General features: G+C 43.1%; 1 protein-coding gene across 1 annotated transcript in view; it reads right to left on the bottom strand.

The window, feature by feature from the left end:
* The window catches only part of LOC133415087 (chromobox protein homolog 1-like), a 59,526-nt gene extending 48,239 nt beyond the window's left edge, over window positions 1-11,287 (bottom strand). Inside the window, exon 1 of the mRNA XM_061700907.1 lies at window positions 11,189-11,287. Within this exon, the coding sequence (XP_061556891.1) occupies window positions 11,189-11,287 (99 nt within the window). The remainder of the gene's footprint in view (window positions 1-11,188) is intronic.
* Window positions 11,288-14,909: the final 3,622 nt, after the last annotated feature.

The following is a 14,909-nucleotide window of genomic DNA, read 5'->3' as shown; positions in this document are numbered from 1 at the left end:
CAACATCAGGGAGTCAAACAGTAAATCAGATGAAATGGAGTGTTCACCAAATATGATGGCTGCCGTAAAGGCTTGTGCCAGCCGAAATGGAAAATACCCATGGTCGTTCAGTCTCTTGGCCAATATCATGCCAACAGATTTCCATTCTTCCTCTTGCCATTTTGGGGAGAGTGATGGCACCCTCACATCTGGACCTTCTGCTGCAAAGTCTAGGAATTCTGTCCAGAAGGCAGCGTATACATCCCTAGACACACCATCAGCATCTGCCCCCATTTCATCAATAAAGCTGTATTTCACAGAGTTTGTCATCACTGCTTGAATTGGGTAATAAGTTCATCTAAGAGAGTTACTCTGTGAAGTTTCACATTCACATGTAAAAGTTCAAAGGCAGGACTTGGTGGTCTACCAAAAGCTGTCTCAGCATCATTAGGAGTTGAGGTGTAAGTGGGGATGTTTAGTTGTTCGTCTTCTATTGCAAGGTTTGGATCATGTATGAGTGTATCATCAAGATCACCTAAAAATTTACCCCCTGTCAAAGGACCAAAACTGACCTCTGATGTATTACACAAAGACGTAAAATCAATAATCTGAACAGCTGCAGTGCTCAGCTCATCATCTTCCGTAGTGTGTATTTGACTTATTTCACTGCTATGTCTTTTCCACGTCAGCTGCTCCACCTTTTCCATTGTTTGTTTCTTTTGTCCACATTCTGTTGAGTTTTCATGTTGCTCATCTGTCGGTATGTCAGCTCCTTCCTCTTGGTCATCTCCAAAGGTCTTTGTGAACAAATAAAATCTTAACAAAGCTAGTTTGTGTGTGTCATAACACTCCCGCAGACTTACGTACTCATAGACTTGTGCTTCCTGAAAGTTAACGATGTCATGACTGAACTCTTCCCACTTTCCCATTGTTGACTTCTCATTCGGGAAAAACAGTTGTTTTGCTTGAGACAGGATCTCAGTTTTAGTGGCATTCTTGTTAATATCCAGAACTCTGGTTCCTCCACCGCTGCGTTTTCTGACTTGTTTGTTGTCATGTATCCACCCTAATTCTATTTTTCTGGTTGTCTTCCAGGCTCGCTTATTATTTTTTAGGTACACATTTGTTGGTTTCACTGTATTCTCTCTCTCTCCCTCAAAAAAAGTTTTTGGAAAAAGGAAAGTCTTTTTGTATCATCTCCACCTCTTCTCTGTTTTTCCACTGAGAAACGCCTTGTTGCAATCCTATCACCATAGGCTGGAATGTAAGAGGCCAAAGCAGCATCATCTATTTCCCCAATTATCGAGCTGTCAATCTATATTTAAAAAAAAAAAGAAAACATTAGACATGATGAAACAAACTATTATCTCCAAGACTATTTACTTCTGTGTTTAATTCTTGGACAACAAATTACAAATGCCTAATGCAGATGATAACACAATGGACAGTGTAAGACAATAAAAACAGATTTGGAAGCTGGCAATAATGTGAGTGCGCTTATATAACATCAGACATTTAAGTTTACAGCTACGTTTCTAATAGAGAATGCTCAGACCATATCTTAGAGAACCTGATGACCCTCCATGTGAAACATCTTGTTCACTCCAGATAAAGAGTCAAGTCTACAACAGTTTGCAGAGGTTCACCTTTTTTTGCAAGTTTAAAAAAAATATTTTGCAACTATAAGTCACAGGTATTTGGAACTGAAAAATACAGTATAGTATTTCAGTTTTACTGAAGAGCTAGGAATTATTACAACTCCTTTTTTTAGATGAGCAAATAATTCTCAAAATTATACTTAGTCCCCACCGCCACAATGTCGTCTGTATTTTTTCATTTTAAAATTCACGCTGTGGGCCCAATTGTAGCCCCCCAGCGGTCAAGTTTTGGCCTGCGGGCTGAATGTTTGGCACCCCTGGTCTAAAATGTATTGGTAAAAGTATAATCATAAATTAAATTGAATGTAAAATATAGTTGAGAAAATAATTTAAAAAATAATATATACCACCAGGAACAAATTTCCTGTGACTTACATGATCTTGTTTAATTTTCTGAATACTCTCCTCATGAGCACCTCTGTTGCGTAAACAAAATCGATCCCAGCGTACTAGTTGTACTTTGTGCGCACAATATAGTACTTTGTGCACACGAAATAGTTTATTATACAGGAAGTTCTCGAGTTACGACTTACTCGACCTCCGACGTTTCGACTTTACGACGCCGTGCCTTGTCCGCCATTTTGTCCCCAGCACCATAGTGTTTCTGCTTAGCTAGTGCATAGTGCTTGTCTGTGTTTGTGCGCCGGGAGTATCTCTGCCTTTTTCGCCCACCTTTTTTCACACTCTCAGCAGTAATGGTAAGTACAGCATCTTATTTTTTTATTTTAATGTATTATAGTTTCTTTAAACGAAGTGTTAACCTTTCCTGCTACGGTCACCTGACTGTGGTCGGGAGACGTCCTTCTCCAGGGCCGAGGTTGCCCTCCTTGGGGTTAACTCTCTTCTCTCGTTGCACAGCTGAGCTGGATAGGGGCAACAATAAAGGCACAAAGCACCGATTTGCTACTTTATTGGCTTTCTTAGCGCTTCTGCAAATTCAACGTCAACGGGTCCTCCGCTAATCGCTACTCTTCTCCTGTCGCCGTCACTACACTTGCCACTGTACACACTCACCTGTGCGCACGCCTTCCTCCTTCACAGTCCTGCCGGACGAAGCCTGCACAGTCCCGTCTCACTCACACATCGACGCACATGCCCACACACACTGAGCTTGCTGTCACAATCACGTGGGACAATACCCGTAACAGAAGTATTTCAACGTAAATTTCGACTTTAACGGTGAAATCCGACTTACGCAGAAATTCAGGTTACGTCGCCAGCGTAGGAACGGAACTCGTTCGTAAATCGAGGACTTCCAGTAGTAGTTTGTGCACACAAAGTAGTAGTTCATGCGCACAATGTAGTAGTTTTCCCCCCTCTCATGTCATGTCTGGGGCTCCGTACAATGGCATTCGATCACAGGCAAAGAGAACTAAGATTATGGATTATATCACAAAATTTAAAACCGATCTCCTAATGCAATAAATGCATCTAACAAAATCAGAAGATAAAAGACACATTTATTCAAATTTCAGTCAAGATATCTCGGTTAGAAGCAGACAAAGAAGAATCTCTATACTAGTTCATAAAATACTACTTTTTACAATAAATAGTGCAGAAGGCCGATACATCATCATACAGGCAACAATAGGTAACAAACTATGCACAATTCTCAATGTATATGCTCCTAATAAAGATGACCCAGCCTTCTTCTATTATGGCCCTGTGTTCCAAATTGTTTTTCTTTGTGTTGCAGTGTCTGGGTGACCGAAGGTGGGCGTTGACATCGGTGACGCACCTGTCATGCATTGTAATCATCAGCCTTTTTAGGGGGCACCGTAACATTGTGTGGGCGTCGGAATATTCACTCGTTTTTGCCCCGTGTTTGCCGCCGTTCTGACCGCTGTCCAAATTTAGGTTCTATACGATTATACCACACGGACCTTTTGTCGTGTCTCCCTGCGGTATCTGTTTTTTGATTCTCTCTGGTAGTGAGTCCCTTTAGTTTTGTATGTCTCGCCATCACATGCCCTGTCATTGAATTAAAATTGGTCGGACCTCTTACCTAGAGTCTTTTTTATTGGGATCTGCCCTTACGGCATTGCCGTCCGTGACATCTTCCACATACCATTTTCACACTTCAGCCAGTTCTCCAATTATCATGGGAGGTGACTTTAACCTCACGAGAGATCACTCAAATCACTATAGATCAACCAAATCCCCATAAGAGCAACCAGCCACAACGTGCCAAAATATTAAAGCAATGTATGGATGACTTTGGACTCGTCCACATATGGAAAATCAAAAAGCATACAAAAAGAGAGTACACATTTGTAGTGACTCTGACCCAGTTGCCAAAACCTCCCCGACAACTTGATAAGATACATTCTTCCAAGCCGCCCTGCTGTGAGACAGCCACGAAGAGGACCCAGGCTGTATGTCAAGTGGACCGTATATTAATTATCAGGTCCCCTAGAAATCTTGGTTTACAGTCATCAATGAGTCCTTTTCTTTGTTAGAACTGACAGCAGTCAAAAGGTTGGGGATCCTCTCTCCGAGAAGACCAAGCTGGGACAGCTCGACAACGGAACGCAACTACAGCAGTGAACTATCCAGCCATCCATTTTCTGTACCACTTATACTACACTACACTAGGGTTGCGGGCGTGCTGGAGCCTATCCCAGCTATCTTCGGGCAAGTGGCGTGGTACACCCTGAACTGGTCGCCAGCCAATTGCAGGGCACATATAAACAAACAACCATTCGCGCACACATTCACACCTAAGGGCAATTTAGAGTCTTCAATCAACCTACCGTGCATGTTTTTGGGATGTGGGAGGAAACAAACTCCACACAGGCAGGGGCCAGGATTTGAAACCCGGTCCTCAGATCTGTGAGGCAGATGTGCTAACCAGTCGTCCACCGTGCCGCCGCAATGAACCATTTGCTTCATATTCAAACATGCACGCAAGGCGCCACCCACTGGTGTTTGAGAGTACTGTAACCCGTGGACTTCCATTCAGGGTTGTTTTTAACTGAAGATAAAATTTCCTTTTTGATATTTCACGAACTCTGCAGAAATATTCCAAATGTATGCCTTAATGTCTGTGTCAGTGTGTCAACTTGACAGATGCAGCTGTGAGACTTTGAGAACTGTTTGTCTTGATTTGAAGCCCAAATAACATGAAATGTGATTGAACCATAAGCAGTTGATTTGCCAAGACTAAAGTTTAAACAATCATTCTCTTACCCATAGATCATTCTGATCTATGAGTAAGAGTACAAAGTTGGGAATATTTTATATTACGATATGACTTTTACACAATTCTTATGGCTAAATTGCAGACTGAAATTCAAGTCGATGGGTGTGGTCTTCTCCAACCTTCTCTGTCCCTTAGACACACCTCTGAGGTATTTAACCTCTGACTCCCGTCTCTCCCAGGCTCTCTTGACTTGATTTTTCCTCTGGGTTGCTTTGGGTAACCTCGGCACGGCCGCCCCTCCCCTTTCTTTTGTTAAAACGCGGCTCGGCAAATGCGAGCCTTGGGGATGGAGAGCCGGCTTCCTAGCCTCCGTGGATCACCGCTGCTAAGCATCCAGAACACTTGCTGCTGAGGTACCAGATACGCTCCCAGCCAAACGTGAGTTCTCTGAACTTGCTAGCGGATCCCGAAAACTGGCTGGGATAGAGACGGTCATATCCTCCCAACGAAGCGTGGCGAACAACAACAATTTTTCGTCTTCTGCCTCTTTTGTTTTTTTTTATTTTTCTCCACATTTTTCTTCAACTAAACCTGCTTCGTTTTCCTCCTCAGATGTCCGGAGAAAGACCATTCCCACCGACCAACTGATCTACGGTCCTGAGTACAACACAACGAGCATTATAAGAATGTACAACCCCAAATCCAATTAAGTTGGGACGTTGTATTCTGACACGTTGTGTCAGAATACAATGATTTACAAATGATGTTCAACCTATATTTAATTGAATACACTACAAAAACAATATATTTAATGTTCAAACTGGTAAACTTTATTGTTTTTAGCAAATAATCATTAACTTAGAATTTTATGGCTGCAACACATTCCAAAAAAGCTGGGACAGGGTCATGTTTACCACTGTGTACATCACCTTTTCTTTGAACAACATTCAATAAATGTTTGAGAACTGAGGACAATAATTGTTGAAGCTTTGTAGGTGGAATTCTTTCCCATTCTTGGTTGATGTACAGCTTCAGCTGTTCAACAGTCCGGGGTCTCCGTTGTCGTATTTTACGCTTCATAATGCGCCACACATTTTCAATGGGAGACAGGTCTGGACTGCAGGCAGGCCAGTCTAGTACCTGCACTCTTTTACTACGAAGCCATGCTGTTGTAACACGTGCAGAATGTGGTTTGGCATTGTCTTGCTGAAATAAGCAGGGGGGTCCATGAAAAATATGTTTCTTGGATGGCAGCATATGTTTCTCCAAAACATGTATGTACCTTTCAGCATTAATGGTGGCTTCACAGATGTGTAAGTTACCCATGCCATTGGCACTAACACAGCCCCATAACATCACAGATGCTGGCTTTTGTACTTTGCGTCCATAACAGTCCGGATGGTTCTTTTCCTCTTTGATCCGGAGGATAAGACGTCCACAATTTACAAAAACAATTTTAAATGTGGACTCGTCGGACCACAGAACACTTTTCCACTTTTCATCAGTCCATCTTAGATGAGCTCGGGCCCAGAGAAGCCAACGACGTTTATGGGTGTTGTTGATAAATGGCTTTTGCTCTGCATAGTAGAGTTTTAAGTTGCAAGGGCATTCAATGTTGGTTTTCGGCCTTGCCGCTTACATGCAGTGATTTCTCCAGATTCTCTGAACCCTTTGATGATATTATGGACCGTAGATGATGAAATCCCTAAATTCCTTGCAATTGTACGCTGAGGAACATTGTCCATAAACTGTTCAACTATTTTCTCACGCACTTGTTCACGAAGAGGTGAACCTCACCCCATCTTTGCTTGTGAATGAATTCAGGGAAGCTCCTTTTATACCCAATCATGGGACCCACCTGTTCCCAATTAGCCTGTTCACCTGTGGGATGTTGCAAACAACAGGTGTTTAATGTTCAAACTGATAAACTAGTTTGAACATTAAATATCTTGTTTTTGGAGTGTATTCAATGAAATATAATTTGAACGTGATTTGTAAATCATTGTATTCTGTTTTTATTTATGTTTAACACAACGTCCCAACTTCATTGGAATTGGGGTTATACAATAATAGTGCCTAATAATTTCGGGGAAATTACTAACTTTACACAAAATCCAAACTTTGTTCTCTCTTTCTCTGTCATTCGGACTGAACGCATTAAACGATCACGTTTTCAACTTTAGTACAGCAACACACAATCCTATCTTCCCATGTTGTGACTCGTTACCCTTTGTGTTATTTTCTTCCTGTTGTGAGGCTATGTGTTTTTCCCGATAGATCCCTTGTAGATGTAATTAAATATTCTATAAAATTCCACTCCTTGTTGAGTTTTGAGTTTAATAAGGAAACCGCTGTCGTCTAGGACTCGTATTTCATAAAATGTAGCAACCTTTAGAGAATAAGACTGATAAAAGGTTTGTCAACGCTTTTCCCAAAATTTTATACATATAAAAAGTGAAGTGGTGCCCTCTACGAGACAAAATAGTTTGATTTATAACGTTAAGAGTCAAATCACGCTAAACCGGAAGCAACACAGGCGTCGCTGCTTCAACAAATTTATTTCTTAAAGAAATTATGTTTTATCCAAAAAACAATATACGCTACATATTGGTGCGGCCCGTGTGAGGATGATAACAAGTTTCGTTAAACTCAAAATACACGAAATACACGATCTTTTCAATAAAATCTAGACATCGCCGCCATCTTGGTTGGGCCATGTTCCGACATGTCAGGCACGTCCAGATGTAATCTGTGGGTGAGCCGTACTCATTTACCATGGACACAGCATTGTGAGCACTTGTGATCTTGAGAAAATTAAGATTAGCCTCTCAGTAAAACTAGAGTGAATTTGTTGCATTGTAAATTTTACTTGGATATCCACTCGAGTGTTAACTCTTTTGTGTGTGAAAACACGTGGAGTTCGTGATGTCTGCTACTTTTGCTTTTTGTGAGAGTCGAAACCACGCAGCTCCTTTAAGGACGCCATCTTGTCATTCCCTTCTTCGTGATAGAGTACCATTGTGTGTGTCCTCGAGTGCCTCTCCATGGACGTTTGTGTCATTACTCGATATTCAAATGCCCCCTTCCGAGAGCCGTTAGTCCCCTTACCGCTAGAAAGCTACTGACGAGCGCCTGCTAAGACACTGGCCAATCGATGGTTGTTACTTTGGAAACAATAAACATGTTTATGTCTGTAGCACCACCAAGTACTTTTCTGCTGGTTTACACTTCTTGTACGCGCCGAGCTCCGCCAACCTCAGCCGCGCAGCCTAGCGTTCCTCGTAACCTAGCAACCATTAGCCCACTGACTAACCGCTAAGCTATGGCAGTCACCCAGGATCGTGATTTTGTTAATAATTTGAAAGCTTCCGTTTTTGCTCGTTTTTTGAAACGCCACCGCCGCAATTGCTTTCAATTTAAAGGTTTCAATTGTTTTCTCTTGTTTTTGTGAAACGCTGCTAAAGCCATGACATCAACCCACGTCCACTAGTGATTGTTTTATTAATTTTAAAGCTCCCATTTTCGCTCGTTTCCTTATAAACACCACCGCTACAATTTTACGATTGAAGCTGAAGAGAATATAGAGTTTTAGTGGGTAACTGGTTTTGGAGGGTAGACAAGGATGTTTATTGCAGTATAGCATAATGTAAATCAGATAAGGGTGTGGGGGTGTGATGCATGAAAGCTCCCAGCAGGATGGATACTGATCCAGCTGAAACCAGATGTCAAGGAAGACAATGACTTCGGGGAGCCACTATAAACATTAGATGCAAGACTGTGGAGACGGCAAATGGCCATCGTTTTGCAGGACAATGAGGACACCGCGAGAGTAATAGGTGATTTTAAACACATGTTCCTTCAAATGGTGACCCTGACGTGATCCTGAAAGAACATCAGATAAAAGGACAGAGGAGCAGACAGGAATTCAGTTGGACTGCAAATCTCCCCGTTGCACCGAAATAAAAAAAGGTGAGCAGAAACCTGTTTGATTAAATCACAAATTCTGCACATTGGAAATTGCGAAATTTGGGAGACTTGTGGTACAGTTGTTTTATTGTCAATAGTTAATAAGACGTTGTATTGTTATTATTGTATTAATCGGAAGTCAGGGTAACGAGGTTCCTGACAAACCAGAATAATAGAAAATCCTGGGAGAGAGTAGGGTAAAAAGGTACCTACTTGTCCCATCCTAGACTGACTTGAAATCGGACGCGGTTTCAAATTGTAACGTTTCGGTAGATGTTGTGGATTTTGGGACCCCCAGAAACCGATTTAGAATAAGATGAGTATGCCACCAAAACTCGGGGGTGTGAATTGGACAGTCGAGTGTAGAGGGAATGAATGTGATATGTATCGGAGTGATTACCAGAAGTCATTGGAGGATTTGCGGAATGAAATAGAAAGTCAGTTGTGAGCTGGCATTGAAAGAAAGAAAGAAGCAGAAAAAGACACGAGTAGAATTTAGAAGTGTGTGGGCAATGTGGAAAAAGAAAAAGAAGATAGAAAGGCAGAAATGTACATTGTTTAATGTAGCGGAGGAGTTTCGGAAGGAAGAAAGAGAAGTTATTCTGAAGGGAAAAGAAATGAAGGAAAACTTGGGCACTGCAGGGTGGATGGAGAAAAGGAATTTGAATAAAAAAATAAAAGAGAATGAAAAATGGAGGCGAATAATTCACGAGATTTGTGTGGTGTCAACGGCAATGGCAGCAGTTCGGTGTGAAAAAGCGCATCAAATCGCTCCACTAAATTCGTTTACGGACCATTTAAGAAGCGGCCCCCCTGTAATTTCCCTATATCCAGTTTTGCCGGTCGAGGGAGCTGCTAAGATAACAAACCAAGACAATGGGGAAGTAAAGCTCCCAGTGACACCCCCAGCTTATGCTACTCTTAACCAATCCTACAAACGGCAACCTACGTACCCACTACAAGCACCCGTGTACCAAATAGTGGGCGAAGTGAATCTGTTGGGTACATCAGCAATACCTGAATTGACCCAACAGCAGCGTACTACCATGGAAGAAATAGTGACTGCTAACCGACAAGGTACAGTAGAATACCAAAATTCTAACTGCCAAATTTTGAGATAGCAGGAACCTTCCCCGAGAGGAGACGAGCCTGGAGACAAAGGAGCGGGCAACATCGCCACTCAGGGGGTTTCCGCCCGAATGCCCGACAGACAGGTTTGGCAAACCACGTTGCAGGAAGAGTTGACTTCTAGTATTAATAAAAGAGGTTCCCGCTTGAGGGAACCGCGACATAGTGACGAGTCTGACTCTGAATTTGATGTTGATGTAGAGGGGGAGCTTTCCCCACCGCCCCCTCTGACAGACAAAAACTTGACAGCAGAAGAAGGCGACAAGCTAAGCTAATGACTTCTGGTGAAGCCCGTAAATGGATGGAAAAGGCTTATCAGCCCCCATCCTGGGACCGAGTCGAGACGAGGTCCCAGACTGGAACCAGAATTAAGAGTCAGATGAGATATACCCCGGCTCCCGGTAATTATCCTATGATCCCCAGTCAACAAGGTGGGTTAATATTGTCTTTGAAAGATCTTGAGTTTTTTACAGAAACGACTGCCTGGACTGGCAGCTGGCGGTGAAATGTGGATTCAGGTGCTGAAGAAGTTGACGGACGGCATGAGCCTGGCATGTGGTGACATAGTGAGATTGTTACGCGCCTGTTGCATTTCGGTTCACCAATCGGATGATATTTTGACACGGTCTGGTCTGAATAATGTCGAACCTGAAATTTTATTTGCCCCTTTTGCTCCTATAGTGTTTGTGGTCATCCATGACATGTTCCCGTCCTCTTCCCCAACGGTGCCAAAGCTTCCGGACTTCAAACCTCTCATGGATCCCAGTTCTCACTTCTAAAATTGCATAAGTATTTGGACAGATAAGACAGGGTCACATCCCTCCTGTTTAAGGGACACACATGTTATTTATAGAATTGCTTTGCTTGACAAATTGCCGGTTGAAGTTAGGACTGAACTTATTTAAGACCCTGACCTCATGGAAGGGAAAGATAGTTATTTTAATCGTCATGTGTCACGCCATTTGAAACTTTTTGTCGACAGACAACACAAATCATCAGACGAGGTAAAAGACATGCAACTTTTGAAGTTGCAATTAGCCCAGGCCCGTAAAGTGGCCACTGACAACAAACAAGATGGAAAAAAGAAAAAAAAAAATGGAACCAGAAAAATAGCTGTGGATGGCGCAGGGTTCAACGAGGGGACGAGGCGGAAGTTGTGACAGGGGATACACCAACAGGGGCAGGGGAAGCACTCGCCGACCTCCACCTGACCAAGCATGCTTCAACTGTGGTCAATATGGACACTGGTATCGCCAATGTACTGTTCCCCCAATAATGCAACAGCGACCTCCAGTGGAACCCGGAGAGGCCACACCTCAAAGAGGAGGGTACAGAGCTCCACAAGGGAGAGGTGGACGCGGCCCAGCACCCTGGCAACAGCATCCGCAGCAGGCTCCACAGCAACAACAGCCATTTCGCCAGTTCTACTGCGATGAGGACTGGTCCAATTGCCAATAGGGGGGCCCAGAGCCAGGGGAAGGTGAAAAGGCAGAGCCTCTTATTCCCACTAAGGTGGACAAAACGGACATCCACATGCTAGTGGACACAGGTGCCACATATTCATCTGTGTGTTTACCACTTCCCGCATCCAAACACTCAGGGAAGACGACCACCTTAATGGGCTTTGCAGGGGTGCCCATGAGTCTGCCAATTACAACACCATTAAAGACTGAAATTGCTGGACAGACACATGAACATCAGTTTGTCCTAATGAAAGGAGGGGCTCCAGTGAACCTGATGGGCAGAGATCTGCTTATCAAGACCAGGGCTACCATCCTTTGTAGCCCGGATGGACTGACGATACAGTTCCCCGATGGGACCGTGATGAAGTGTGGACAGAAATTGTCCTCCGGATGGAACATAATACAACATGAACTTCCGGAAGCAACTGCTGACATATATGAATTTGTGAAACCCTCTGCTCAAGCTGCAGAACTGCTGGCCATGTGCAGGGCACTGGAGTTATCTGAAGGTCAAAGTGTTACTATATAAGTGTTACTATTTATTCTGATTCGGCGTATATGGTAGGATGCTTGTTTGTTGATCTGGCTGCATGGAGGCGACAGGGTTTTGTTACGTCCACTGGGGACCCAGTGGCCCACACAGAGCTGATTCAAGGACTGAGCGAGGCTATTGATAAGCCAGTAGAGGTGGCTGTGGTCAAGTGTCCAGGACATGCGAAAGTGGGCACTCTGGTAGCCTGGGGGAATGGCGCAGCGGATGCTGCGGTGAAGGTAATAGCAGGCTATCGAAAGGATGCTGAAGGTAACTATGTTGTTAAACGGGATCAGTTGATTGACTTTCTCCCTGCAGTGACAATTGATGTGGTGCGCGACCTCCAAGAGGCGGCGCCAGAGGAAGACAAGCTTAAGTGGCGAAAGACAGGTGCTGAGTATGATGACAAGGAGAAGCTGTGGTTTGGACCGGCGAGAGGACCTAGGAGACTGGTGTTACCTGCAGGGAAGTTCATGCGGTTAATGATTGAGGAAGCACACGCCCCGACACATGAAAGTTATGTGTCAATGCTGAACAAGCTGCGCTTTTGGTGGTACCCTGATCTTCTGCATGAAGTAAAAGAGTTTTGTGTTTCTTGTGATCTATGTCAGAATTTCAGTGTTGCCCCTACAACGAAGAGGGAATTGCAACACACTGAGATGGGCCGATGCCCAAATGATGTAGTGGTTATGGACTTTACTGATATGTTATTCAAAGTCCAAGGAAAAAGGTACCTGTTAATGATTGTCGACACTTTTTCCGGATGGCCCGAAGCCTAATCCTTGTGCGAGAGAGGACGCGTCCTCCGTTATCAGCGCCGGTTAACCATTTTATCCCGACACATGGGTTTCCACGAGTAATCAGATCAGACAATGGTACCCATTTTACGGCTAATTCGTTGGCCACGGTTGAATGTATACTCGGCCTTAAACACAAGTTTGGCTCAGTCTATCATCCTCAGTCCCAGGCCCATGTGGAAAGGATGAACCGCACAGTCAAACAAAGGCTGGCTAAAATGTGTGCACACACAGGGCTTAATTGGCTCCAAGCCCTGCCCCTTGTTTTGTTTTCCATCAGGCAAGCTATTAACCGCCGGACAGGGTTCACCCCTTTTGAACTCCTGACCGGCCGCTTGATGCCTGGTCCAGAATCGGCTTTGCTCCAGCCGGACATGGACCTGCCAAAGGGCTCTAAGCCCGACTGGGAGAAACTGTCATGTCTTGTGTCTTCACTTTGTGTTTCAGATCCCTCTGTTGCAGACGTCCACGTCAGTGACCGTTTTGCAGGACAATGAGGACAACAGTGGACCAATCAGATGACAGCAATCCTTTGCTTCCATTTTGAAACATTGTATAATTCTGGGGTAGAATCATTTTGTTCGGCTACTCTATCTGCTAAGGATAAGATAGGGATAGTTGCGAACCCAGAGCTCTGCAAAATGTATAGACTCCTGTCAGAGAAGTTTCTTCAAAACAACTGAGACAAGCCTGAGGACTCAGAAAATGGATGGATGGATGGAGTTTATTCATTAATTGCTTGTCTGTTTTTAATCAGTTTGGGGTTTTCTTTTAACTTTTTAAGAAAATTCTTTTTTTTGGCAAATATTTTTTTTTGCCCTTAGTCCTCCGTCAAAGCCAACATCATTGGAAGCCATACAAGCAATTAATTAATTCAGACGCCTAATTAGAAGTTCATTTAATGTTTTACCAAAGTTAAATAAAACTTATTTGAATTAGCTAAAGTCCTAAATTGCTTTCACAAATTGAACTGACTTGCAGTGATAGCATCACACACACCCAAATCAATTTGTTTACCTAATCATAACTACATTTAATGTATTTATCAAAGCTAAATCAATTAATTTGTTGAATTAGTCGAAACTTCAAATTTAGTTAACAAACTGATTCGTCTCCACCAAAGTGCCTTCGCAATTGTTTTAAATCAAAGATTAAATTGCCACCCTCAGGCAACAATTTTAATTTGATCAAATTAATTTGTGCACAAAATTTGATGAACACAATTCTGTTCTATTCGATTACTGCTTTTACGCACATTTTCGAACACTTTTAAAGTTACGTGATGAACCTTGACACTATAGTTTGCGAACACTATTTAATTGTTTAACAATTAATTATACCGCTATTTTGTGCATCTATTCCAAATTAGACGCAACGCTTGAATGAGCTTAAAGTAGGAGCAGTCTAGTTGCGTACAATGTCCAGCTACTGCACACGCAACACAATTATGGTAGAACTTGTAAAAAGTACCAGTCATTATGACAATCTCGACACATTAACACAGTTTGTAAGTAACCTTACTTAATGCAGAATCTGTCAAAGATGCTAACCTTGAAGTTCTTAATCGCAACATCACACAATTTATGAGTGACACTGAGCACAAAACCTTAAAAGATAAATAGCTCACTTGAACGCTTGGTTGCATAGTTGTAAACTTAGTCTCACAATTGAAATAGAGCAATAAGGAGTATAACCAAATGAAACTCAAGCTAGAAGCTGAACAGCAACAACGAATAAACTTAACAGCACAGCTAACAGAGTCCAACACTCGTTTAAACATTGCACAAGCCCGCAGATTTGTTGTTGAGGCTCAGCTTGAGGATGCAATGTGCACCTCACCCCCGGTGCTGCTCAAGAGATGCTCTCCTCCACAGTGCCGCACTGGCCCGTGAAAATGAGGAGCTCAAAAAAGCTCTTGCTTCATGCACACAAACTAACCGCACACAGGAAACAGCGTTGCAGACGAAATTTCACAACTCAAAAGCAATCTGTCGGAGTTGACTGATCATCCCTCAGAAGTCAAATGACGCCAAGCCAAAGCAGCTAACAAGCGCGCAGAGTGGCTCCTGCGTAATGTGACTGAGGACATCAGATAGCTCAGACCGTTGAGATGCTCAAAGAGGAACGCTCTAAAAGCATTGAATACTCGTGTGAACTCATGTCACAATTGACAACACTAGAATCTGACATGAGCCGTCTTCAAAAGCTAAAGCTAGAAGAGGAAGCCGAAATAACACTTGTTCG

This window comes from Phycodurus eques, chromosome 16 (genome assembly GCF_024500275.1).
Source record: "Phycodurus eques isolate BA_2022a chromosome 16, UOR_Pequ_1.1, whole genome shotgun sequence".
Lineage (NCBI taxonomy): Eukaryota > Metazoa > Chordata > Actinopteri > Syngnathiformes > Syngnathidae > Phycodurus > Phycodurus eques.
This window is presented reverse-complemented; position numbering and strand designations above follow the sequence as displayed.